General features: G+C 47.3%; 2 protein-coding genes across 6 annotated transcripts; both read left to right on the top strand.

The window, feature by feature from the left end:
* The first annotated feature begins 376 nt into the window (after positions 1-376).
* SLC25A43 (solute carrier family 25 member 43) lies at positions 377-22347 on the top strand. 3 transcript variants are annotated; one of them, XR_013923847.1, is made up of 6 exons: positions 377-934; positions 3879-4120; positions 5103-5275; positions 18795-18929; positions 20005-20283; positions 22181-22347. XR_013923847.1 is itself a non-coding variant. In XM_080365792.1 (5 exons), exons 1-5 carry the CDS (start codon positions 663-665, stop codon positions 20206-20208), a joined length of 1026 nt encoding a protein of 341 aa, XP_080221918.1. In that variant the 5' UTR covers positions 378-662; the 3' UTR covers positions 20209-22347. The 3 variants fall into 3 exon arrangements, 1 of the variants encoding a protein (XP_080221918.1); XR_013923848.1 differs by having other exon boundaries at positions 378-934; positions 20682-22347; XM_080365792.1 differs by having other exon boundaries at positions 378-934; positions 20005-22347.
* On the top strand, positions 20160-25366 carry SLC25A5 (solute carrier family 25 member 5). Of its 3 annotated transcripts, XM_080365770.1 has the most exons (7): positions 20160-20283; positions 22181-22236; positions 22352-22540; positions 23290-23480; positions 23619-24105; positions 24222-24362; positions 24972-25366. In XM_080365770.1, the coding sequence occupies exons 2-7, from the start codon at positions 22212-22214 to the stop codon at positions 25127-25129; spliced, it is 1191 nt and encodes a 396-aa protein (XP_080221896.1). In that variant the 5' UTR covers positions 20160-20283; positions 22181-22211; the 3' UTR covers positions 25130-25366. The 3 variants fall into 3 exon arrangements, with proteins under 3 accessions (XP_080221896.1, XP_080221895.1, XP_080221894.1); XM_080365769.1 differs by having other exon boundaries at positions 20244-22540; XM_080365768.1 differs by lacking the exons at positions 20160-20283; positions 22181-22236 and having other exon boundaries at positions 22495-23480.
* The last annotated feature ends 1280 nt before the right edge of the window (positions 25367-26646 follow it).

A 26646-nucleotide genomic window follows, 5' to 3' on the forward strand; every position in this document is an offset into this window, starting at 1 on the left:
GAGCGGTAACCTATGGATGCAGTTGATCACTGCAAAAATGTGTTTCAAGTTAAAGATGAAGGGAAGTGTCCTGGCTGCACCTAGGTCACTGCTGTCAGGGCTTGTTGTTTTAATGCTACATAAATGCAAATAATGTCATGCTATTGGGATTTAAATAGGAGCAGGAGCAGCGGGTGCTGTTGGCTGCCTTCGCGTGGGCCCGCGCAGGCTCGGGGCACCCTGCGGAAGGTACCGGCCCTGCTGGCGGGGTGGTACTGGCCCTGCTGGGGTGGCACCGGCCCTGCGGGGGGCACTGGCCTTGCTGGGGGACACCGGCCCTGCAGGGGGCACCGGCCCTGCGGGGGGCACCGGCTCTGCTGGGGGGACACCGGCCCTGCGGGGGGCACCGGCGGCCGCGCACGCCGTGCCAACCGAGGGAGCGCACCGGACCGCGGCGCTGCCTCTGTCGGGAGCGCGGCCGCGAAGCCGGGCGGCCCCGGCCCCCCTTCCCGGGGGGGCAGCGCGGCGGGGGCGGGAGCAGCGCCCCGCGTCACGGCGCCCCAGCCTGACGGCGCCGCCCCCCGCGCTGGGCGCGCCCCGCCGGGCCGTACCGGGCCGTGCCGTGTCGCTGCCGGCGCCCGCAGTGCCGCCGCGCCGCCGGCCGGTCCGCCGGGCCTCGGGCCATGGCCACCTGGCGGCGGGACGGGCGGGTGACCGGGCTGCAGCGGCTGGGCTGCGCCGGGCTGGCGGGCGCGCTGAGCCTCAGCCTGACGGCGCCGCTGGAGCTGCTGACGGTGCTGGCGCAGGTGGGCACCTGGCACTGCCGGCGGGGGCTGCGCGGCGCCGGGCGCAGCCTGTGCCGCACCGAGGGCCTACGGGCCCTCTGGAAGGGCAACCTCACCGCCTGCCTCCGCCTCTTCCCCTACAGCGCGCTGCAGCTCGCCGCCGCCCGCCGGTAAGCGAGCGGCCCCGGCCCCGGCTGCGGGGGGCTCCGCGGGGAGGGAGGGGAGCGAGCTGCCTCCGGCCTGGCACGTCTGTTGGAGGGCAAGGGGGGCACTTCAGTGCCGTCTCTCATCTGGGTGGCTCGCTGGTGGTGTGTCCCCTCTTCCCACAGACATGTACCCTGGCTAATAACTCCATTGGGGTGATTTATTCAGCACGTAGCAGCTCTGAGGGCCTTGTGACATGCCAGCAGCTGCCTGTAAAGTCATAGGTGTTCTCCAGACTGTGAAGGGTTGATGCACTGTTAAATCTCTTCTGCTCAGCCAGACTCCTTTAGCAATGAAGTTGCAGCACTACCTACAAAAGTGACTGCAACATCTGTGCTTTGCAACCAATTTTTTCTATTCATTTGTATGCTCTCAAGTATTTATGTTGTCTGTATCAAAATAAAAAAGCAACAAAATCGTAATTCAAATATTTTACCCTGTTATGCAGTAGTTGTTATGCAAATCTGATGAGTCCTGAAGTCAATATGTGACATCATTTGTTTTATGATCTTGTTTTCAATAATACACAGACAATAAATTAAGGTAAACACTGGAAGGGTGCAGCACGGTCAACATGGGGCAGAGCTGACTGAGGTCTGCTGACCCGTGCTGTTCCCTAGGATTCCCTTGTGCTGCCAGTTCCTTTTAGCCTTTAAAAGGCGTGCCTGACTCTTCGTTCAGCGTGTCTTGCCACTTCAAGGGTTGTGTTTCTCTCTTTTTTTTTTTTTTTTTTTTTTTTTTTTTTATTGAGGTCAGCTGTGTGCATGGTATGCACTTGACATTTCTGCCCAGCTGGGTGATGGATTATTCCAGTTTGTGGGCCATGCTGGGTGGGGAGAAGCATGGGCTCAGCCCGTGCTGGCCAATCCTGCCTGCTGAGGCTCTCACCCGGGCTGACGCTGCGGAGCCTGCTTGGGCTTGTCATTCATCTGGCTGAGCAAGAGTCACCCTCCCAGCTCTGCCGCCTTTCAGGAAATGACAGATGAAGCTACCCTGGAACCGGGCAGCTTTGTGGTGTCCTTCTGCTTCTACTGCATGCGGTGGTCAAACGAGGGGAGGGATAATGGCATTGGGAGGCGGTAACAGTGATTTACATGTAATTTAAAGTTCCCAGAAGAGTCAGTGTATTGCGCCACTATAAACCAGTTGATTTGGAGCAAAATAACTAACTTCATTGTTTGTTCAGTTGAAACAGTGTATTTATTTCCTTTGCAAGGCTGTAGTTTGTCTCTAGTTTGCACAGGGTGTTCTTTTGAGTTACAAGTGGAAGGAGGCTACCAGGAAGTTAGATAAAAACTGCCTACCCATATCTCTTGATACATTGTTTGGGGATTTTTTTAGTGTATTTCCTAGTGGGAGAACGGTGCATATAAGGGCAAAAAACACAAAAAGAGAAATGTTCCTTGGTGACTTACATAAATAGTAATGCCAGTTGCAGAACGAGCAGGGCGAAGCAGGGGCAGGGGGGGTTAGCTGGCTCTGCACTCTGTAGTTACTGTGCATAGACTCTGTCTTCCCGTGCAGTTTTAAATGTCTTCTGGGTGGTGCCTAGAGACACCCCAGCACACTCCCCACGCATTTGTGCTTGCACAGGAAAATAAGGCTGTGTTGCTTTAGGGACCGTACAAGATACATAGGAAAAAAAGTTTGTGTCCTTTCGCTTTTGCTTGGCTAGTCTTTCTGCTCTGGGTTCTCTCCAAGGCACGAGACAAGTAGATGCAGGGATCTATCATGCAGTGCGAAATGAATGCTTATGTGAAAAAACATCAACTAAGCAAGCAGTGACTTGTAAATCTTTGCAAATTATTTTGTTCTGGACATGGTAACGTCGTGTAGTTTAAATGTAAATCTGCTGTTTAGGTGGTTTAGTTAATGCTTCCAAAATAGAATAATAACATTTCTTTACCTCCAGCTAAGATTGTCTTCTCTCAAGTCTTTTTACTTGCTTCTTGCTGCCTCCATGACACTTCTCCCTGGTGTAGGAGTGTCCTGGGTATGTAGTAAAGTCCTTCCATGCATCACAAATGCTTGAGTTGCAGGTTAGCCTTTAAAATTCTGTGCTTCAGTTTCAAAATTCCAAATTTAGACTTAACCTCCCATGCATAATAGTGCCTGGAAATAAGTCTTCTCTGCAGAAGTATCCCTGTAGATATTTCTGTCTCAACATAAGCAACCAAGGAAGGTTCAGTTGTTCTCAGAAGGTCTGTGATGAAGTTATCTGTGTATTTCTTCCTACATGACATCTTTGACTGGGGGGTTGGACCAATGTCTCTAACTGATGACTGATGATCAGGGAATTTCTTGCGGACATGTTTTAAGTCATGGTAATTTTTTTGCTGTAGATGGGAATATATATGAGGATTCTGTGGTCTTTTGACTACTTTTGAAGTTTCTTGCAAAACAAACAAGTAAATCAAGTCTTTGAAGGTTTTTTCATTGTTGAATTGGTGCTTTGGACCATGATATCGCAGCTCAAGTTACATGAGTTCATATAGATAGAGCTATGCAAGCTGCCTCTAAAAAAGCTCTTTCAGGTACTGGAAGTATTTTTGCTGAGTAACATTAAAATCAAAGCAAATTGCAGAGTTACATATTCCAGTTCCTGACTTAGTTGTTAACTATAACTTCTGTGCAACATGGATTAACCCAAAATGTCTTTGGGCTCTTCGGTGCGTGTTTTGGACTCTGATCATGTTTGCTCATTCACATGTTCTGTTTCGCAGAGGTTCTGATGCTTGTGTGGTGTTATATATAGCAAGGTCTTGGATGGAATACATGTTAAATTGTCAGCTCCTGCTGCTGAACGGGCTTGTGGGCAGAAGTACATTTACATCAAGAATAATGTGCCATAATTTTTCATGTGTTGTTTGTACTGTCATTAATAGTGCCTCTTTTATGTGGTTATTCTAGACTTGTTATACTTTTCACGGATGAGCTGGGTCATATTTCCCACTGGAGAGCCATCATGGCAGGAAGTCTGGCTGGCATGGTTGCAACCATCGTGACTTACCCCACTGATGTAATTAAAACACGTCTTATTGTGCAGAACCGACTGGAACCATCTTATGAAGGAATTCTTCATGCTTTTTACAAAATTTATCGTCAAGAAGGACTCCTTGCGCTCTACCGTGGTGTTTCACCAGCTATATTAGGTAAAATAATATTAGGGAAAAATCACCTAATTGCACATTGTTTATTGCAGCTATGTAGTGCGTTCATTTGCTCACTTGATTTCAAAAGCAAATAGTAATATTCTTCTGTAGAAGATCCGTAGATTTACAAGGCACAACAATACTGATCGCCTCTGCTGCAGCTTTATTGCTTCAAATTACTACTGAGTGCATAGGATTTTTAGGTATGGTTATGTGTTCAACAAAATTTCCTTCTTTTATAGATGATCTAGGTGTGCTTGGATGCAAGATATCCACCATTTAGTTCTTAAAAAAAAACCCAAAACATATATCCACACACAGAGTTTTCCTAATTCTTATGTAGGTGTGAGAATGTCTCCCTAGCTGTTCAGTGAAACCAGCACAAGCAGTAATGTATAACTGATGTGAAAAGTGAAGATTAGTGATATTCTCTAAGTGACTTTTTAATTTTTTATTTACTCTTTTTAGCTTTTAAAAATGCCATTAAACTTTGAGTCCACTTTTTCACAACATGACATTATAAAAAATGCATCATCGTAATAATAATGTATAATCCCACTATAAAATTGATGAGAGCGGGAAACAAGCAAAAGAGGACAGAAGTATTTCTCATCAGCTTGACTGAAGAAACTGTTTACCTGTGCAACTGCTAGGGTTGGTATGGGCTGGAGAAAGAGCTTGTCACAAAAGAGATAACCTGGAGAAAGAGCTGACCTGTCACGAGAGTAAAGCAGTTAATGGTTCTAACAACATGCACATTTTAATATGTAAATATATGCCCCTATCAGCACATCTAGGTGCTACAATATGGATGTTTGGTGGTAAGCCAGTGACTAAAAAGTGAAGTTCTTCAAAATATTGAGTTTGAGCAATGCAAGGTATAAACTGTCAGCTCATTCCATCTTTCTAGGTTATGTGATGAGCAGCGCTGTTTTCTTTGTGTACAGTGCGTTGATACACAACTGTCTGGTTTGCTTTCTAGGTGCTGTCCCATTTTCTGCAGGCTCATTCTTTGTTTACATAAATCTGGACAAAATCTGGAGAGAACCCATAGTTCATTTCACTCCTCTTCAGAACTTCATAAATGGCTGTGTAGCAGCTGGTGTGGCACAGACACTTTCTTTCCCCTTTGAGACTGTCAAGAGGAAGATGCAGGTACAGAGCGTTTGTGTTACTAGTGCTTTGCTATAGGTTCTTGTTGCAGGAGCTTGGGACAAGACTAGCCAGATGATGATGAGTCTCACTTTATTTCTCTTACCAGTAGGCTACAGAGACTTTGTTTCAGGTTGATTGGGTTTTGTTTCAGTTTTTTTTCTTTTTTTTTTTTAAGTCTGAAAATTATTGTCAGAAGTGTGCTGTTACACTTTTAAGGTGGGTTTGAGTACTAGCATGGGATATGTGTATGCTCTCAGACTGTCTCTTTAGCTTTATTTTTTTTCTTTTTCATAGTAAGTCCATCAAATTCTCACAGTTCAGAATTGGCAAACCTTCAGCCAAATGTAGGCATTCAGTACCCTTGGTGATAGGCAGGATGAAGGAGATCCATGTCATTTTCAGAGCCTGTGTGTCTGCCATTTATGCCTGATCTACGTACTGGCAACCACAAGAAACTTGCACAGCCGGTATTAAGTCTGAAGGGTCAGAACTATCCTTGTTCTTTCTGACTCCTGTGGTTAACAGGTGACTTCCCAGTTGCTGGTGCTGCTGATTTCCTGGGGCGTCAGCAGCATGAAAGTTACTATAAGCAGTTACAGTATAATTTTATATCCACAAATCTGTTTTTTATATCCACAAACCAGTTACAGTATAATTTTATATCCACAAAACATGATGATTTGATGATGTTGGCTTTTCATTAGAACTTTATCAGTAGAATAACAGTGAATAGCTGTCATCATCTGGTGGCCTTCTGGCTGTGGCATATGTGTGTGTTCTTTTAGCCTATTTCATGGGACTGCAGGTTTTTAAGAAGCTTTTGTGATCTTATAAAAAAAGCAGTCATTTAGTATGGCAGCATTATATAGGTTCCCATCCCCTCCATCACGTTGGTTGGTAAGTCACAAGCTAGCAAAACGTCAGTGGAACTGAATTCCCCTCTCCTGCTCCCCAGGTTCCCTTTTTCAGACAGGGCTCAGATCCAGTGGCACAGAAGCCTTTGTTGCCCTCTCTCCATCTCGTAACAGAGGACCTCAGCAGGAGAGTAATGTCTTTTTATAGACCAGTTCATGTAGCTGATGTGTTCAGAAGTCAAGCTTTAAGCTGAGCCCTTTCATCAGGTATCTCGTAAAATGGCTCAGGTGAGAAGGATTCTGAGCATGAAAACTTGATCATTTTTTCCAGCTTTATCAGTGGATCTAACAAAAGCAATTACTCCTTACAAGTCCTCTTTTTCTTTATATCCTTAGGCTCACAGCAATGCTGTTGCCCTAAAGAGTAAAGAAAAGTGAGGCATTTACTGTGCTGTTTCCCTTTTAATATTTTCTGTCAGTACATTAGTTACTTGAACATTCAGGTTTTTGTAATCATTTCAAAAGTAACTTTCAGTTGTAGCTGGTGTGGTGTTAAGTTCTATGTCAAGCTTTGTCTTGACAGGCAAGTAGGGAAGTGGAACAGGTTCATCTTTCATTTTCCTGCCACTAGGCTGTACTCTTTTACCAAAGGGATGCTTAAAACATCTGATTGGCACCTCTAGAAACAGGGGAACTGGATTTATTGCCTAAATATGTAGGAAGTGGGTATGCTAAAAATACTTTGGATGGAAAAAAGGCTCAACAATGGAGAGGGTTTTTTTCCTCATAGATGCATTGCAACAACTGAATAGTGATTTTTCCAAGCTTAGAGAAACACCTCCTGTTCAGTGATTTATTCTGAAGGCATGGGAGAAAGCAAAGATGTTTCAGAAGAACTAGCTGCTTAGGTGTGATAGCCCATAATTTGTTTGGTCCTAGAAATGACATAAGTCAGGGAGGCTAGTCCAGAAAAGATGCCTGTTGAAAATTGTACCCAAACTGATGCTAAGAGCTCACCGGAACTCACGTGAGGTCATCCAAGAAGTTTGTTTTTCATGGTTAGCATGCCAGGGTATGGCCCAGCTTTGCAGGGATCAGCTCTGCTTTGTGCTTACTTGTTGGCCTATGCAGTTTGCAGAGTGGTGGTGGTCAGAAGGGAGAAATGTCTAGGACTGCACCAGAAAAGGTACCATGCAAAGGGACCTAGAAAGAGGGAGAATGAAGAGGGGGGGGGGAAAGAGCTTCAAGACATTTAAGTGTTCTGTAGAAAAGAAGGGAGCAGATACTTCTGATCATGGTTTTTCTCAGATATCATATTCTGGTCAGCCTCCGTGCAGTGATTCACCTTCCTAGCTGATAATAAGAGGGGTGTAGCAAAGCCTTTAGCTACCCATGGGCCTGGTGCAAGCGCTCTGCAGTGAGTGTAGGAAAAAGCTGGCTTTGTTTTGAAGCAATGTACGAAGAGGAACCCAGCACATTGCGGAGGTCAGTATCAGATTCCTCTTCCTTCTCTTCTGTCCCACTGATCTGACACATAGAGGTAGTATATTGCCAAAGAAGACTTTTCCAGGGAACCTGGTGACCAGGAACCGGGGGGTTGTAAGGCAATCTCAGGAGCTTCGAAAACTGAGAAACCAGGGCACAAGGCTGTCTTCACTAATTCTGGGATGGAGTACAAGCCTGAGACCAGGATATCCGGTACAGATCTTCACATGACATGCTAGGCAGTCTTGGAAGAGTTAGCTCCATTCATCTCATCTAGACAATGTTTGAATTGTTTGCACAGACTAGAAAAGGAATTCTGCTGTGGGAGGAAGGATAAGGTGTTATTTTTAATCTCAGTTGTAATAATTTTGTTTCATCCTTTCTCATTTTACATATCTGAATCCTACACTTCTGACGTTGGCAGCTTTTGTCACTGACATCTTGTGGGAGTAGGAGCTGACTGTCAGTAAACAATTCTTCCTCTGTGTTTTGGTGGTGATTTATGATGTCAGATTTGCTCTGTAACCATGGTTTCTTCCCCCTCTGCTATTAGAATTATCTTTATCATGTTTACCTTTTTTTCCCAAAAAGATGCTGTGTATGCTAAGTATACTTGAATGTTTTTCTTAAAAGAAATGTTAATTAATATGAGTGAGTCTTACTGAATATGCGAGTTCTCTGTGTTGTGCTTATCCTAATTTTATTCCTTTGTCTTCCTTTTTTCACTTTGCTTCTGATTGGCATGTTAGAGAATTAAGAGGTACTGTATGCATGTTTCAGCATGGAAATATGGCTTTTGTTGTACATCTCTTACATCTGTAGATGGGGATTAGTGAAGGAGAGGGTTATTCAAAGGATTGTTCTATATCAAGTGCTTTCCTGACACACTCTTAACGCTGTATCAGTTTCTGAAAAAAAGCTTACTGATCTGTATGTCCTTCTGACATATGTTATTCTTGGCTTTCCTTCCTTACCTCACAATGTCATGGTCTTTGTTAAATCTAGTATCTAAACAATACTTAAGTACAGCACTTTAACTTGCATACAAGAACACTTTTTTCCTTCAATTTTTTTTTTACCTTCAGCAGGGAAATACCTGCCTATGAATGAGTCTGAATTTAAGGGAAGCACTGGTAGTATGTTTCCACTTCCCCACATCATCTTTTTGCCTATAATGACCTTTATAAGTGCATATTGGACTGAGCTGTGGCATTTCAGTAAGGGAAGATGAATTTAGAGCTGTTATATGCTGTACAGAAGATTATTATTAGAATGACACTGATCCTAGACTATGTGTAGAACTGAAAAATCTACAAACATGCAAATGGTCAGCGCAAACCTAATACCCAAGTCTGGCACTTCCCTCTGTGCACATGACCCTCAGAGGTAGGCTCAGATACTCCTGGCTGGCCTTTCTCAACCTTCATTCCAAATTGACCCGTGACTTTGGTAGTTTTGTTAAGCAAGATGCACAAAGATGACCCTAAAGTTTCACAGATACTCCACCAGCTGTGCACCTGCTATATACTTTTAGTATACTGCAGGATTCGTCACATTTTTGGTGTTGACTGCATAGCATCCTCAAGTTGTGAGGACATTTCTCTGGGGAAAGCATTGCTCAGTAGTGATCTTTCTGTTTTAAAATCCAGGCTTTGAATTCCCTCTGCTGCCATAAACAAACAGGCTCACTGTTCTTGGTTAGTGTAGGCTGTTGCCATGCATCACCCAAGAAGTGGCCTCTTTTCAGTGACAAAAGTGAATCAGTTAGGCCTTGGCTGCCTATAAATCTGCAATGTGTTGTGAGGTTTTTTGTTTGGCTTTTTATTTTTTGGTTCTTTGGAACACAAGTTGCTCTGCAAATGTGAAATCTGTTGTAAATGATGTAAATGCTATGAGTTCTTAGTAACCTGGAGAAAACTAAGCAGTCATTCCCTTTGTGAGGTAGCCTGTTTAAAGTAAATGCAATCTTATGCCCTGTTGGCCCATTTCTAGTCTGAAGTCAGTTAAAGGAGATAGTGAAGACTCTCTTTAAAAGTAGCATTGTTATTTAAGTATTTATTTAAAAATAGTCACCTTACTATGTTCCCTGCCTGGTGAAAGTCAGTTTAGCAAGAACGCTGGGTTGTAAACTAAGCTTTGGAAAAGAAAATTATAAATGTTTGTTAGAAAAGCACCTTCTCTCTGCTGAAATGAAAAGAGAGTGCTCCTGTGTTGCTTAAACATGAGTAACTTGCAAAGAGTGCTCTGTCATTGGAGATGGTCACTGGTGCTGGCCTGGCAGCTGCTGAAAGCTCTCAGGCTGTGGTGTCACTGCTGTTTGTGAGATCTCTGTCCTTGTCAGCTGGGAATATGAAAGTTATTGGAGACATGACCCAGTTTAAAAATAAGAAATCTTTTTTGGGTCCTGTGGTTCACACGACATCTCAAAAGCATACGTGCTCTGAGACTTCATGCAAGGAGACTCTTTAATAGTGAACGGCATGGGATCCTGAGACTTGAAAATTTTCAGAGATGGAGCCATTTGGCCATACAGAGTGGCAAATTCCATAGTGTGGAAGCAAATAAGGAGCAATATTACAACTTCTAATCAGATTTCCTGTGGAAGTAAGGCTTAGATGGTTGCTAGCTGTCTGTCCTTGCCCCCAGTAACTTTTGATCCTGCTGTCCAACTTCAACCAAACTTGATGGAAGAGTGGAGGTTTCAGAGAAACTTAACTTCCTTCAAGTTTTGTGAAAACAAGTGCAGATAGAGACAAGACTCCAAAAATATTTCACCTGAGAGAGATGCAGTGTGAGTTCTTAGTTTTCTGACTTTTCCCTGTGGTGTTATGCTCCCCTTCTTGGTGCTGGGATTCAGGCATCAGCCAGCACCCCACGCCCTGGGTGATACTTGAACTTGGGACCAGCATGGCTCCTCTGATTGTTAGCAAATAGCTAATAGATGTCAGATTCTGGTTTTGGTAAAATCCTTTCCTTCCTTCTCTTTTTCCCTATGTCTCAATGCTTTGAGCAATAGTGTTTTTTATTGTTTTGCTGATGTTGCTAAGATATTTTATACCACTTTCTCTGAGGCTGTTGTGGAATAGTGCTCTACTGCTTTGGGAAGTACTTGGTCCAGTAAATGGTTGAGACACTGCCTGAAAAAAGCTGCCAAGCATAACATGGGCTTTACCTTCTGTAACAGCCTAGAGCAACTTTTGTGCATCTGAACAAACCTCAAAAGCATTTCTCATGGATCCCCAGATTTCCACAGGAGAGAATCATGAAGACTGCCTGTGAAGCTGAAACACTGAACAGTGCCAGTGGAAAAACTGGTTAAAAGGGAAAAATTGTAAATCAAGAATTGGAAGCAGGACTGAGTGACAGCTTGTGCTATGTCTAGTGTCTTTAACCCTGTTCATCCAAGGAGCTGTGGTGTGATAAGTACATAATACTCACTCTGAGGTGGATTACAGCAGTAGCTTAGCACTGCAGCACAGTAGTGTGCAGAAGAAAAGCAGGAAAACACACTGTACCCATCTGAAATGCAGGAGGTCTGAGGGAGGGCAGAATGCAGTTCTCTCCGAATGATTTTCCCAGATACCGAAGCAGCCACCACGCTCCCAGTCCTGGATTTGGTAGTGCCACCTGAGTATGGCCACCATCCTCTTACAGCCTCCGCAGCTCTGTGATCAGTGTGGTGTGAGTGAGAGCTCTTTAATCTGCTTTGAAGCAAATCAGATGGGTTAACTTAGCCCACCTTTTTAAACTTAGTAAGCTCACCCAACTGACATGGCCTGGCACAGGTCAGGGTACGCCGCTGTGCACACACAGCTGTTACAGCTGTGATTTTCAGCAGGGAGACAGTAATATCTCCAGAGTGATAGCTGTCAGTGTTACCCCTAGCATGAGTACTTTTGCATCAGTTGCACAGGAGAGCCTTGTATCCATTTGTCTGTGCTTAAAATGATGTGCCTGTGACTAATTATGCAAAATACGCTAGGAACAGGAGCTAAAACTTTATGGACACTCTTTTATATCTGATTTATTTTGATTTGGTGTAATTCCTTGCCTCATACACAGAAGGCCAATGGAAATGCATTCTCTGTAAAGCCCTGATCCTGTAAAACGTTAATTTTCTCCTCAGCTCCTATGCAGACAGCTGGAGATGTGAGAACTAGTGTTGCTATTCATTGTGTGAAGTGTGGCACCAAGCTAGTTTGGCTAAGGGCTTGCACCATTAAATAAAGTAGTGCTAATGTACATGATGAAAATGGTACACCCATTTGTAAGGATTGAGCTGAACCACCACGAGGCATTCAGAAACCACCCAGAGATGTCCATGCAAGGGGGTTGCACTGCCTTCAGGGGGAAAAAAACCCCAACGACTTATATTCTATATCAGAGATTTCTTCATACCGCAGGTGTTAAAAGCAAGGAAAGCTTTGGTTCGGTAGCAAAGGAGGAGTTCTGCAGCAACCTGTGAAGCCTCAGTGTACACAGGCCTGTCGATAATGTATTTAAAGCTAACAGTCAAACTTCCAAGCAAGCATTAAAGTGTTTTGCTCGTTCGGTGCCGTTGATCTCAGAAAGGTGAGATGTCTTGGCCCCAGTTCAGGTTACAGAGGAAAAGGACACCATGTTCCTGGAGTGCAGGAAGCTGGAGGTCAGCTGCTCTGCTGTGCTGCTCTCCAGCTGATTGCCTCCTGATAACTTGTCATCGTTTGCCTTCCTACATGCCTGAATACCTTTGGGTGCACTGTAGCCAGGGGTAAGTCAGCATTATACCAAACCACTGACACAGAAAAGACAATGACTACCAGGTAGGGCTGTCCTTCAGGAGAAAGGATTAATCAGCCCAAGAGAATGCATGCTTTTCCCCCCTAATATTAAAATTTATTTAAATTTTAATTATTTTTTATTTGAGTGCAATGAAATATTCTTTCAAGGATTCAGCCTTCGCTTGAGTGAAATTTCTATTGACTGCAGTGGCATTAGCTTGAATGAAAACAGCAAACTGTCCTTCAGTTTCCTTTGAACTACAGTTACGCTTGCCTGTTGGATGTGTCCTTATTAACCCAGGCTGCAAAGACTTCTTATTTTAGCTTCCAGATTAGAGCGAGAATTCTTCTTGAGCTGTGTTGTAAAGTGCCTTCCTATACTTTTTTTTTTTTTTTTTAAATTGATTGGAAGTGTAGGACACCCAAACCTGTTGAAGATATACAAATAAGAAGAAATGTTACTATATCTACCATCAGGGTCACATATCATTTATGGCAGCTATTCGCTGTTAGTTGATCTTTCATACTCCATGCCAAACAGTACTGCATACTCAAAAAATCAATAAATAGCAAATCTTTGTACCAACAAACTTTATGAACGGGGAGGAAAGGGGAGAAGCATGTGAATTGAAAGGGAAGTATTTCCAGATAGTCTCTGTTAGATGTAAATTCAAATAGTTGTGCAAACCAAAATGTTCTGAAGTGCTGGTGGGCTTTTTATTTGCACAGCTCTGGGCTCAGTCTCAAGTGGCCTAACCACCGTGTCTGCCATTCCCTGACCTGGTGGTCTCTCTGCTTGGTCCCTGTGCTGTATGAGTCTTGACAAGATTCAAGTGATTGATCTTTTGATGAGCACGGTTCCCACTGCAGCTGCGGTGAACTACATCCATCCTTCAATCCTAAGAGGAAGAGAGGAGGAGGAAGAGAGGGGCTGGGAGAGGTCATTGAAGGGAAAGTCTTTATAAGAATCTGTGAGATTAGTTCCCAAAATGAGACAACTATGTTGTTCTGGCAGTCACCTCATGATGCAGACAGTGGGGAGGGATGGTGTCTGAAGACCCTTCAGGTCACAATTAACTTTAACAATTAACTTGAGTTTTGTCATTACACTGCACCTTTATTTAAATATTTTGTTTATAGTTGTGGGGGGGTTTTATACATGTCTCTCAGGTTTAGATTGTTAAAATAGAACATAGATATAAATTTGGGGCTGTATCACAGTGCTCTGTCAGGACCCCTTAAAATAGAACCGCTTTAAATTGGCACCTTGACTTCTGTTGTTAACAAATTCAAATCTCAAATCTCACAGAATTATGCGATTGACTGAAAAGACACTAGTTTAAAAAACTAAAGGCTTTCTTTGGGTTTTTTGTGTGCTGTTTGGTTTTGAACCTTCATGGTACACTTCACTCATGTTTTCAGACTCTTTGCCGTGATTGTAAAGACTTAACTGTTTTAGTAAGGCTTCTGCGAGGAGCAGGGGGTTGGACTCAAGGAGCCTTATGGGTCCCTTCCAACTTGAGATATTCTATGACTTAATAGACTTGGTGGCCTCTGGATACTAAAAGACTGCTTGTAAGAGACCAAATTGAGCCAATTCTGCATGTGATGTTTTTTAATCATTTAGAGAACCCTTTGTCCATTAGAGGTAAAAAGATTAGCAACTTAGCCCCGCTGTAACTACTGTGACTAACAACTTGGCACTCTGTAATCAGCGCAGTGGGCTGTACTGTTCCTCCAGGCTTCTGCAGTATGAGACAGCCGTAACTAGAGAGGAAGGAAGTCTTCAAAAATTTCATAACATGCAGGTTTCCATGCAGCAGCCCACAGTGTCAAGGGGTGTTAAAAGAACTCAAGATGATTTGAGGTGCATGGCATGAAACGCTTCTGTCATGAACTTGATCTTTTTGGTATGAGATGAGCTGTTTGATTTGTATGTCATAGTAAGTTTCTGCAAAAAAAGGTAGAAAGACAAGTTTGATCTGGTTCGTTACTTCCATTTTCTGGATCTGGTGCCATAGGGCGCTTGTGAGAATTGCAGTGTTGTAGACATGCTTAGATGATGCAGAACCATCCAAAACCCACAGCTACTTTTGTCATTAAAAACTGCCAAATGAAATGCCTTCTTAGTTTTTTCTTTTATTAATACATTTTAAATTTGTTCAGGTGTTCCAAAATACTGAAGTTTTAACTCCACACTGATACAGTTTTTAGTTTTCCTTTTGCAGCAGGTGAGTCTGAGAGTCTGTGGACAATTGTTACTTGGTACTTTGTGTAGGGTCCTAGAAAGATACTGCCTCTGTAAAACAGAAAGACCATCAAAACATACCTCACCCCACAGACTGGAATCTTGAAAATGGCTGTAACCGTGGGGAATGTTACTATAAATAATCTTTCAGTAAGTCTCTTAAGAGGTCAGTGTCTCTGGGCATATTAGGAATCTGGGGGGGGTTGACTTACCTGTTCCTTTTTAACTGCCTGCTGGATGTATTTACTGCGTGCAGAATCTTACTGGAACCTGAGTGTGCTTGTCGCCTGTCGTGGTGTTGTAGGCAGGAGTACTGTACCAAACCCTTCGATGTCTGCCTTTGCAATGTATACAGTAATGAAAGGGATTAAGTCAAACTCATGCAGCTAATTCTGGCTCATCATGCCCTGCCTACTGCAAAGGGACTTAAAAAGGAAGGGAATCGCATGTTAACAGCATTCCTGCTTTCCCAAAGTGTTTTATAAACCTGTCCCTCTTTGCTGCTTGACTGCCTGTAACTTCCTTTACCAAAAAAGCTTGTGGAAACTGGCTGACAGTCCAGAAAGCAGAACAGGGTTTGAATCCAGCTTTCCTATGACTGCTGACCTCAGTGCCAGGGAAGGTTATGGAACAGATCACCTTGAGTACCATCATGCAGCATGCACAGGACAACCCAGCACAGGTTTATGAAAGGCAGGACCTGCTTGACAAACCTGATCTGCTGTGACAAGGTGACCCGCCCAGTGGCTGAGGGAAAGGCTGTGGCTGGTGTCTGCCTGGGCCTTGGCGGAGCCTTTGGCACCGTCTCCCACAGCATCTCCTGGAGACACCGGCTGCCCGTGGCCGGGGCGGGTGTGCTCTGCGCTGGGCTAAGAGCTGGCTGGGCGGCCGGGCAGAGCGTGGTGGGGGGTGGGGTGACATCCCGCTGGCGGGGGCACACGGGGTGTCCCCAGGGCTCAGCGCTGGGGCCGGCCCTGTTTGATATCTTTATCGATGACCTGGATGAGGGGATGGAGCGCACCCCCAGCCGGTCTGCGGAGGACACCAGGCTGGGGCAGTGCTGCCCTGCTGGGGGGCAGGAGGCCCTGCAGGGGGTCTGGGCAGGCCGGGCGAGGGGCCCAGGCCGGTTGTGTGAGGTTCAACCCGGCTCCGTGCCGGGCCCTGCCCGTGGGGCACAACAGCCCCAGGCAGCGCTGCAGGCTGGGGCAGGGGGCTGGGAAGGTGCCCGGCGGGAAAGGGGCTGGGGGGGCTGGCTGGGCCGGCTGGGCAGGAGCCAGCCCTGTGCCCGGGTGGCCACGGGGGCCAGCAGCAGCCTGGCTGGTGTCAGGAACAGTGTGGCCAGCAGGGCCAGGGCAGTGCCCGTCCCCCTGTGCTGGGCCCTGCTGCGGCCGCCCCTCGAGCCCTGGGGGCAGGTTTGGGCCCCTCAGCCCCAGGCAGACCCTGAGGGGCTGGAGCGTGTCCAGAGCCGGGCAGGGGCTGGGGCAGGGGCACAAGGCTCACGGGGGGGGGGGGGGGGGGGGGGGGGGGCTGGGGGGCTCAGCCTGGAGAAAAGGAGGCTCAGGGGGCACCTGATGGCTCCCCACAGCTCCCTGACAGGGGGGTGTAGTGAGGTGAGGGTCGGTCTCTTCTCCCAAAAAAAGAAGTGACAGGACGAGAGGAAATGGCCTCAAGTGGCACCAGGGGAGGTTTAGAATGGACATTAGGAAAAATGTCTTCACTGAAAGGGTGGTCAAGTGTTGGAACAGGCTGCCCAGGGACGTGGATGGGTCACCATCCCAGGAGGTATTTAAAAGATGTGTAGATGCGGTGCTTAGGGACATGGTTTAGTAGTGCTGGGTTAATGGCTGAACTCAATGTTAAAGGTCTTTTCCAACCTAAACGATTCTATGATTCTGTGCTGTTGCATTTTCAAGGATACTTACATTATCTGAGTGCTCTTCTAAGCTAATATTACCATCCTTAGTGGAACTGTTCCCTGAAGTCTCAGTTGCAGCACTCAGCATCTTCCACGGTACAGTCATGAGAGTCTGTGCAGGAGTTTCTCAAGTATTGTGGATTAAGTCTTGAAAGCTTATTTATGTCCTTCTCACTGCTGGATTTTGCTATTCTTTTTAAAGCCTTACACCCCTTAAGTAGCAGAACCAAGCAGACAGCTGAGCTTCCCTGTAGCAAATGAGCATAAGTTAATATGTGTATGACCCTCGGCTGCCAGACTGGGTCCGTTACCTTGAACTACCTGCAAAGGCAGTGCTGGTCATACTGTAAAATCAACAACAGTTAAATCCCATAATGTCTGCGTCTCTGAGTCCTAAAACAGAAAGCTGTGGGAGCTTGCACCACAGTTAGGAATTATGAAAAAAGCTGTAGCCACATGGAGTTAGCAAGACCAATGTAGACACAAAGGGGATGAGCAATTAGAACAGGTGAAATACTTTCTGCCCCACAAATGTAATCCCTGTCTTGCAAATCAGGTACACTGTTGAGAAAGTTCAGAGAGAAGCAAGTGCTTCTCTTCTCTCCTTAAAATGTAAAATACAATGGATTAAATCCTCAGCCCTACTCTTTCTTGTCTGGGGTAAAAGAGTGAGGACATGATAAAGGGGATCCAGAAGATAACAAATCAGGACATTGTGGAAGCCTATTGCCTTCTTTCTCAGTGCAGACAGCTGCTTTCCCAAAATCACCTCCCAAAGGCCTGTCAAAAGGAAACTGAATGGTTTCACCTGTTACCTGCCATCACATGCGTATTCAATCATGCACAAAAAAAAGGGAGAAAAAAAATCATGATATGTGATTTATTTTTTTTGTACATAAAGAAGACTACGCAGTTAGTGTGTGGGATGATTAGGGTTGTTTTATTAGCTTCACAATTGTAGCAGTAGACTTACCAGTAATGCAAGGGAACACAACAGCATTAAACTGTTTGATTAGCAAGCGTGAGGTTTGATCTGTTTCCATTTCCATCATCTACATTGCCAAGTATTTGAAATGCTATAGCTGAGGCATCTAGAAAATGTCATCACCACTTGTTGATTTATGAGAGGCTTGTTATAGGCTTAGCAGCTCTAGGTTAGTCTGGCCAAGGAGGGAAAAAATGCTACACCATATGGTGTTTCAGATCAATGAGGGGATAATGCCATCCATATTCACCAGTCAGTTAACTGTACAAGTCCCATTCATTTTTATCAAACTTCTGCCCTGTGGTGATCCACTTGCATGCACAAGTCATCAACCTGTGTCCTGGGGTCCCCACACACTCCTGACTGGGAAGTGTCACTTGCCATGTATTTGAGTGAAACTGATTTGAAAGTAAGCCCATGGCTGCATGTGCACAGATGGATGAGGATGGGATTATTCAAGGTCAGGTTACCCTGTCTGTGCTAACGCAGTAGGAGATTAATGAAGGAAGGATTTTGCTGTTAAAAATGACCTGCTACACTTCTTCCATGTGAACTGACACTGTCTATACTGCAGTTGGAAATGTAGCTGCAGTCCAGCAGGATGCTCCCAAGCTAACTTTAACCAGTCTGGATCCACCAACCATGTAGCAGAGATACGGGAGTACAGGCACTAACTGCTCACCCACAGCCCTTGGTGGGCTTGGACAGCTCAGGCTGAAATCTCTGTCCTTTCCTTTCCGCTGCGCTGTTGCTACTCAACCCATAGTAAAGTTTGCCCTTCTCATTGCAGTGCGGACACAGCCTCGGCAGCCAGAGTCAAGCCAGCAGGCTCTTCTGTTTTGATCAGAATTACAGGAAGGCAGTGTGGCATCTGGGGCCAGCCCCAAGGTTCCCTCTCACAGCTGCTCCACTGCCAGCGATGTGCAGTACCTCTCCCCAGACCTGGTGCGGGGCTGATGCCTTTATGTGGCTCTGGTTTGGATGATTTGTCTTCACAAGGGTGGGACTTATTTCTAGTAGTGACATGGCACAAAAGGCAGTGCTGTGTGAAATTACTGCTCTTTCTCCATTGTGCCTATCAGAGAGTGAATTCCCTCCCTTTTTTGTTTGTATTTCAAGGCAAAATAGCTGGGTTAATGGAAGAATCCAGATCAGTTTGTTGAAACCTGATATTAAGTGTTCCTTATGTACCAGAATGGAGAATACAATTATCTTTAACTACTCTGGTTTTCCTTTGCTTGTTCTAAACCCCCCTGGGTGTCTCTTGAACAGGCCCAGAGTCCTTGGCTTCCCCACTATGGAGCGGTTGATGTCCATTTTACTGGCATGGCTGACTGTTTTCGGCAGACTGTGAAGAACAAAGGTGTGCTTGGACTTTGGAGTGGACTCACACCCAGTCTGCTCAAGGTGAGGTTTTGCTTTCATCCCTGTCAAAGACTATCCTGAAGTAATTGAGACACACTTTTGGACCGTTGGGATTATAAAGTTTATGACATGCCTCTGAACTTATTAGCAGCTTATAGATGACAGTCTGTGACAGAACAGGTATAACCTCAGGCAGGTTATAAACCAGCTCTGGAACTGAGTTTGGGCATACTTCCCCAAATGTAACTTGGCTGCTAGATGTCACTACTTCCGTTTAAATGTCCTTAGAGAAGGGAGTGCTGCTAACACACAAGGTAGGGTATGGATGGGCGGTTGCGAGGGATCCTCTTACAACAGCTAAACAAGTTCTGCTTCTCAGCTGAGCTTCAGTAATTTGGCATGTAGTACCAAGCTGTAGAGAAAATTGTGTGTGTACAAGCCACTTCCTCGGAAGTCAAAAGCAGTATGTCTGACCAGCTACTTAATGCATCCATATCGGTTACTGCAGCCCTTGCTGAGTTAAAAGCATGAAATAAAAGAAGGTAGTTTAGTTTACATAAATGCATTTTATAGCGCTGCAGTAAGGATTACCTACATGGAGTACTACAGCACAGCTAGGGAGTGGTAGTTGAGTGACAATATGATTGATTGTGACGGCCTGCCTGTGCCTGGCTCTGCCTTGGCTGGTATAAAGCCACATGGCACCAGAGCTGCCAATTTTGCATGGCGCAAAAGAAGAAAGTTGTTCAGTCAGTCTGCTGTATGTAGAGTAAATCCCACGTTTCCTACCAGGATTTGCTGAGGTTGCTTAGGATTTGCATAAGTATTTGGCAAGTTGTGATAATCTATAGGCTAGCACAGACCTTGTTCCTCACAATATTGTTAAATTAGTTATCTACCAATAATGAACTCCTACTTTTAGCATGCTGCAGGTGCCACCCTAGTTTGAGGTGGGACTCTGATTTTATATAAATGAGCATAGCTCTATTATCAGATCAGATCAGATGTGAAGTCCCCGAAGTTTCCTTTTATAAAACATCTAAGCTAAGAATGCTACTAGTGAGTGTAATACTGCTTTTTTTATCTTATGTTGCTTTTTTTATTATTATTTTATCAGATTGTCCCATACTTCGGTGTTATGTTTAGCACCTTTGAATTCTGCAAGCGGGTCTGTCTGTACAGGAACGGTTATATTGAATCCCCTTTAAATTACAAGCTAACTCCTGGGGTGGACCAGAGTTTACAGCCACAAGAACTGAGAGAATTAAAGCTCCTTCGAAGGGAAAACTTTGAACCAAGGAAATCAGCTTTTGAAAACTGACATCAGAGTGTCCATTGCAGATATACGTACTACCTTTCTTAAGGAACTTTGCAAGAAAGACATGCTGAGCTACAGGTACCAGCGTTTCAGCGGATTGCACGGTTTTAGTACTGAGACACCAGTGCTGGGGTGAATAAATCTTGTATCTCATTTGCTGAGTGGATATAAATAATATGAATAGCGAGCATATACTGAAGAGGAGAGATGCAACTAGTTTGAAAACGCTATTTGAACTTGAAATTACATTATTCTAGGTGCTTTTCAATATTGAATAGCCATTTTGAGATAAAACCACTTGCAGAAAGGCAAGAGAACTGAGATGAGAGTATAAACTGCATTATAAATATTAAGAAAATTCAAATGGATTTTTTTAAAGTAATCTGAGATAGTGAGTCAGCCAAATGTGATAAACAGACCAGAATACATACAACGTCCAAGAATTTCTACTGAAACATCTTTTTTTTTTTTTTCAGTGATACCGTATGGACATGGCATTCTGCAAATGCAGAATTAGTCTCATTTCAGTCACACTCCAGAATCCACTCTTCATTCTTGAGACTTATTTAAGAATAATGATTTTATATGAATCTTTGGTGTAGAGATGAAAATATGCTGCTGCAACTTTGATTTTGCTAAGGGAAAATTGCAGTGTGCGAAATGAACTGTAATACACTGGAATGACAATCTTGCAAACTTAAGTGCATACTGGAAAATCTTCCCCCTTTTCTCCTGTGTTGTTCCTGTGTGTATGTGAATTATTTCAGGCTTTGACAACTGGTTTTCCTGAAGTTCTCTAACTGAAATATTTCCTGAAAAACGCAGTTCTTAAATGTGTTAGATATTTCAGAGCCATAAGCCTTGTCATGTTTTGCTATTCTTAAAGCTCTATTTTTATATTAAACTACTTTTTAGTTCCTATGCGTAGACCCAGCCCTACTGTGCTGCTCAGAATTTACCAGCAGAATAGCACTGTGCACACAACCCGTGATTTTCCCACTTCCAACTGTTGTGATCTGGGAGCCACAGATTAGTTCCTGTAGGTAGGAACCTCTGTGAGACCACTAGGTTATTGCCAGTGGCAATGCCATTGGTAGTCCTCTGACCAGTGCAGGGAGCTTTTGGACAATAAAAGATCATTGGTATTATACCTGAGGACCTGGGGTATTGCTCCGGTTCCTTTGTGGAAGTACAGCCGTGGAAGAGCCCCATCCAAGTGCCTTAAAGCCCATGTCTGCGTGGGAAGGTGGTTCTGCCCTCGGCATGCCCCACCAGCCTCGGGCTGTGGCAGCCTGTGAGTGAATCACAGCAGCCAGCGAGGCATGTCCACACCAGCTGAGCTCCTGCCCTAGCTGCAGCACCCTGGCTCAGCACAGGATTTGCCTGCTGGTTTACACGGCTCTATGTGCGTGTTTTTGTACCATTTATGACCCTGCTGGGTGGAAATAAGTAAATCTCAGAAACTGCTTGGTTAAGCCAGGTCACAGCGGGATGAGGCAGTGGCAGATCGATGCAAGAAGTCTGTGACTACGGAGAGAGATTTGCAGAAAGATTTGTGATAAGTAAGGCCTGCCTTGCACCTAGAACTCAACATTGATGTACCCTACAGCTAGTCTCTTAATGTGCTTGCTCAGTTCTGCTGCAGTGGTGCTTGGTATTGGTTTTCTTCTTAGAGAAGAAATATAAGCATGGATAGCGAGAATTAAGGTTGTAGAGAGCAGATCTGGTGGCTCTTGCATCACACTGAGGCTGTAAATGCCTTTGGCTCTCTAGTCAACCTGCCTAGTGAACATGCTTCTCCGTGCCTCAGTTTCCCCATCAGCACAGTGCAGGTAATAATACTGAGGCTTATTTCAGGTGTGTGAATAAGGAGATGTGACTTGTGGGCATGTTGGGGACAAATGGATTTTCAGAGTGGCCTTACCTCGTCCAAGCATACCTGTATGTTTTTCACTAATGTTGTATTTCTAAATAGATTTTAAAGATTGACTGATGGGTGCATATGAATGTCTGATCAGCTCTTCAAAACTGGTAAGAGTCAAGCGAGTCAAGAAATTACACCTACCTTGTTTCTGATATGCTGGATAGCACCTTCGTATTGTAATGCACTCCTGCAACTATAAATCACTTACTAACCTGTTATCAGCTAAGCCTCTGCTTTTCGTCACATCACATCCATGTGTGAGAAATCCCCCAGAAGGTAACCCTAAAATACTGAAGACAAAGTGCTTCAGCAGCGGATCGCTGACATGTAAATGGTGTGTGATTGTGAAGACCCAATTAATAGCAGAGCTGAATCGCAGAGACAGCTCTGGGGAGATGAACGGTAACTCAGGTGAGTTGGGTGCAGCCCTGCGGTGGGGCTGGTGGGGGGTACCTGGTGGGCTGTGTGCCCACCCGGGCATCTCACCGCAGCCGAGCTCAGCAGTGGGGCTGGCGTAGGGAATCCCTATGGTATTTGGAGAGCCCTGTGATGCCCGGAGTGTTGTGTACGCAGGGGGCTAGTGATGGGAGGGGGCTCTGAGTGGGGGTCCCGGCTGATGTGCTGTGGGTGTGAGCGGTCAGGCTGGATCCCGTGCGTGTCTGAGGCTCCGAGCCTGCCCCGTCCCCGCCCGGAGCACAGCCGTGCTCTGCCCCCGGCCGTCTGCATCACCCTCACCATGGCAGCCGGCTGGCGCGGAGGGGCTGGGGGAACGTGGGCACGGAAGGCCCCGTCACCGCCACGGGGGCTGCCCGCCGGGGGACGGGGGTGGCCGCGCCTGTGCCAGTGCGGCGGGGGGCCGGCGGGGTACCCCCCTCCCGGGGATGCGGCGGTGTGCGCCGTACGGGGGCCGCTTGGCTCGGTGTGCCCTGCCCGGGGCCGCCGCTGTGTGGTGCCCGCGCCCACCCCGCCCCTTCCCGGGGCCGCCGATTCCCCCCGCCCGGGGCCGCGGGCCATGTGCCCCCCGCCGGCTGCCGCGGCGGCCCCGTCCCCCTGCAGTGGCCACGCCCCCCTCCCTCAGCCAATGGGCGAGCGGGACGCGGCGGCGCGGGGCGCCCCCGCCCACGTGCCCGCCCCGCCCCTATATAAGGCGGCCATCTCAGCCGCCCGCAGCGCCGCCTCCCGCCTCCCGCCTCGCCTCGCCGGCCCGGCCTCGCCTCGCCTCGCCCGCCGCCTCCCGACCATGACCGATGCGGCCGTGTCCTTCGCCAAGGATTTCCTCGCCGGCGGGGTGGCGGCCGCCATCTCCAAGACCGCCGTCGCCCCCATCGAGCGGGTCAAGCTGCTGCTGCAGGTGAGCGCCGGGGGCTGGGGCCGCCCCAAGGTCGCTGCAAGGAGGGAGGGAGGAGTGGGGGGCGGGCCGGGGGGTCGCGGGGATGCGGCGCTGACCGTGGCACCCGGTGACATCCCGGTGGCATCCCGGCCCCCACAGGTGCAGCACGCCAGCAAGCAGATCGCCGCCGACAAGCAGTACAAGGGCATCATCGACTGCGTGGTGCGCATCCCCCGGGAGCAGGGCGTCCTCTCCTTCTGGCGCGGCAACCTGGCCAATGTGATCCGGTACTTCCCCACCCAGGCCCTCAACTTCGCCTTCAAGGATAAGTACAAACAGATCTTCCTGGGCGGCGTGGACAAGCGCACCCAGTTCTGGCGGTACTTCGCCGGGAACCTGGCGTCTGGGGGTGCCGCCGGCGCTACCTCCCTGTGCTTCGTCTACCCCCTTGACTTTGCCCGAACCCGCCTGGCAGCAGACGTGGGCAAAGCCGGGGCTGACCGGGAGTTCAGCGGGCTCGGTGACTGCCTGGTCAAAATCTTCCGGTCGGATGGCCTCCGGGGCCTGTACCAGGGCTTCAGCGTCTCTGTCCAGGGCATCATCATCTACAGAGCCGCCTACTTCGGCATCTACGACACCGCCAAGGGTAGGTTGACCATAAAGGCACGAAAAGGGAGATGCTGGCCTGTGGCAGGCCTGCGGTGCATTTCAGCAGATGCTGGCGGCTCACCTGCCATTCTCCTCAAAACCTCTCTCCTGCAGGCATGCTCCCGGACCCAAAGAACACCCACATTGTGGTCAGCTGGATGATCGCTCAGACCGTCACCGCTGTTGCCGGTTTGACCTCCTACCCTTTCGATACAGTTCGTCGTCGCATGATGATGCAGTCTGGCCGTAAGGGAAGTAAGTGCCTGCCTCCTTGTGTGGGAAGTATTGAATCAACCAACTGAATCAACAGTTGGTGGGGGAGCTAGGGTGAAGGCAGAGTGGCTGGGCTTTCACCAAGACGTGTAGATATCCTCGCCTCTTGCAACCGGCTGGGTGCGAGAGGGGCTGCAGAAGTGGATGGCAGGTGGGGGGACACGGACTGGTCAGTCTCCACAGCACACCTGTAAGGTGGTGTGCACGAGTCAGATACTTGTCAGTAGGTAGGAACAGCAGAACTTGCCCAAGGATGTTGCAAACTTGTGTCTCTGGGCCAAGAGGAGACATCCCTGGTAGCAGGCACGGCCTGGCTGACTGCGCAATAGCTTTTGGGTCTGGAAGTGTTGGTGTCAAAGCAAACAGTAGCTGCCTTCTGCTCGAACCAGTCCTTCCAGTGTCTCCTGGGGGTGGTGCAGCAGCAGCATATCTCCTGGGCAGTCTTGTGCTCTGATGCACTAGTACTAGGGAAAGTCACTCAAGAAATGGGATGCACTTAAAGTCACGAGGCTGGCAGGTACATTAGGCCATTTCTAACCTGGGTGGTAGGTGTCACGGGCATCTGATTCCTAATGCTGTCGTCTCCTGCAGGTGACATAATGTACACTGGCACTATTGATTGCTGGCGGAAGATTGCCCGCGACGAGGGCTCCAAGGCGTTTTTCAAAGGTGCATGGTCAAATGTACTCAGAGGAATGGGTGGTGCTTTTGTCTTAGTCCTGTACGATGAGATCAAGAAGTACACATAAGCTGTTTCCTGTTGTGAACTGGCATGTTGTTATGTGTAGTCTATGACCGTTCATGGACTTGTTTGAAAACCATCTAGTTACTAAACAGCGATGGCTGATGTTTGTACAGGTTGGCATGGGGCAGAGGTGACTGCCTGCCCTGCCTTTATCAAGTTATTCCCCCTGATGGGACTCTCTGGTTTCTATTTCAGTCACTCCTGCTTAAAGAGTACAAAGAAATAAAAATCTGAAACCAGCTTTCTTCATCTCATGTTTGTTCTTGCAGCAGCTGCAGCATGAGAGGGTTGGGGGTCTCTGCAGTGAATGTAGAGAAGGAGGAAGATGAGCCACCTCCATCCTGCAAGCCGTGCTACCTTGGCCTCCAGCAGGTAAACACAGAGCAGGCTGCTGAGGAGGCTGTGTAGTGTTTCCTCGCCAGTGGTGTGAGCTGGAAGGGCGGCTGGCAGCCCTGAGGGACTCACCGGGCTGATCTCCCCTGAGACCCTGGTAACCAGAGATGATGCGCTGGCTGTGTGCCACCAGTCCTGCCTCTGGCCTGTCTGCTCCCCGGAGCTGATGAAACCTGGTTTTTACAGTGCCAATTGCCTAAACCTTCTGGAAAGCACAGCCTTGCCCATGGCACTGAATGCCTGGGAGGCTGGAGAAATGTCTACGGGATATTTGCTGCTGTCTGGAGGAGCAGAGCTGGCGTCGCGTACTCTGGCTTAGAAACTGAGCTGCCTACTGAGGCATGTTAAAACCCAGCCAGAGAACGTAAGTGCAGGTAACTGCTGCTCTTCTGTAGAAACCCCGGCTATCCTTGCCCTCGTGTGAGGTGGCGCGCTGTGGGGATGTAGTAGCTGAGCAGAGACAAACGGCTGCTGTGCCAGGGCTGTGCTTGCCAGGCAGGGAGTCGTATCCCCAGGCTCATCCCCTACCCCTGACAGTGAAGTTTGTCCCAGCCCCAAACTCTGGGGGAAGGGAGAAATTCCTTCTGGGATTCTTGCTGGGGCAGTTTGGGGAAAACACTGCAAGACTGGGCAATGCGTGTGGCTTGGCCTTCACCCAAACATCCCTGTGAGTCTGCGAGCCGCCCCAGTGGAGCTGCCTGGTTTCTCCCTGGGGAGCTGGGGTGGTGAGTGGATGCTCTCCTTTGCCCTTCCATCAAGGAGTCCTTCCTCGCCACCCCCACGCCTTTGGTCCTTTCTGGCTGCCCGGGCCTGCTCAAAGCAGTTGATCTCAATCACTGAAACTAATCTCAGTGCCGTCCAAGGCAGCCAAACAAGCCCTGGTGTTGCAAAGGGCAATAGCTGGTTTTATTGCTGAAATCTAAGCAGGGCAGCCGGGCACGAGCGTGCAGCACCGTCCCACTGCAGACGGCAGTGGCGTGCTGGGCTCCCTGTGAACGGGTGCGTGGGTTCGTGACGGGAGGGGGTCTCGTGCCGTGCTGTTGAGCCTAGAGCCTGTGCTGGTGCTTTCCAGCTGCCCCTGCGGTGGGAGATACCCCCGCTGCCTGCTGTGGAAACAGTGGGGTCAGT

This window comes from Falco punctatus (assembly GCF_963210335.1).
Source record: "Falco punctatus genome assembly, chromosome: 15".
Taxonomy (NCBI): Eukaryota; Metazoa; Chordata; class Aves; order Falconiformes; family Falconidae; genus Falco; species Falco punctatus.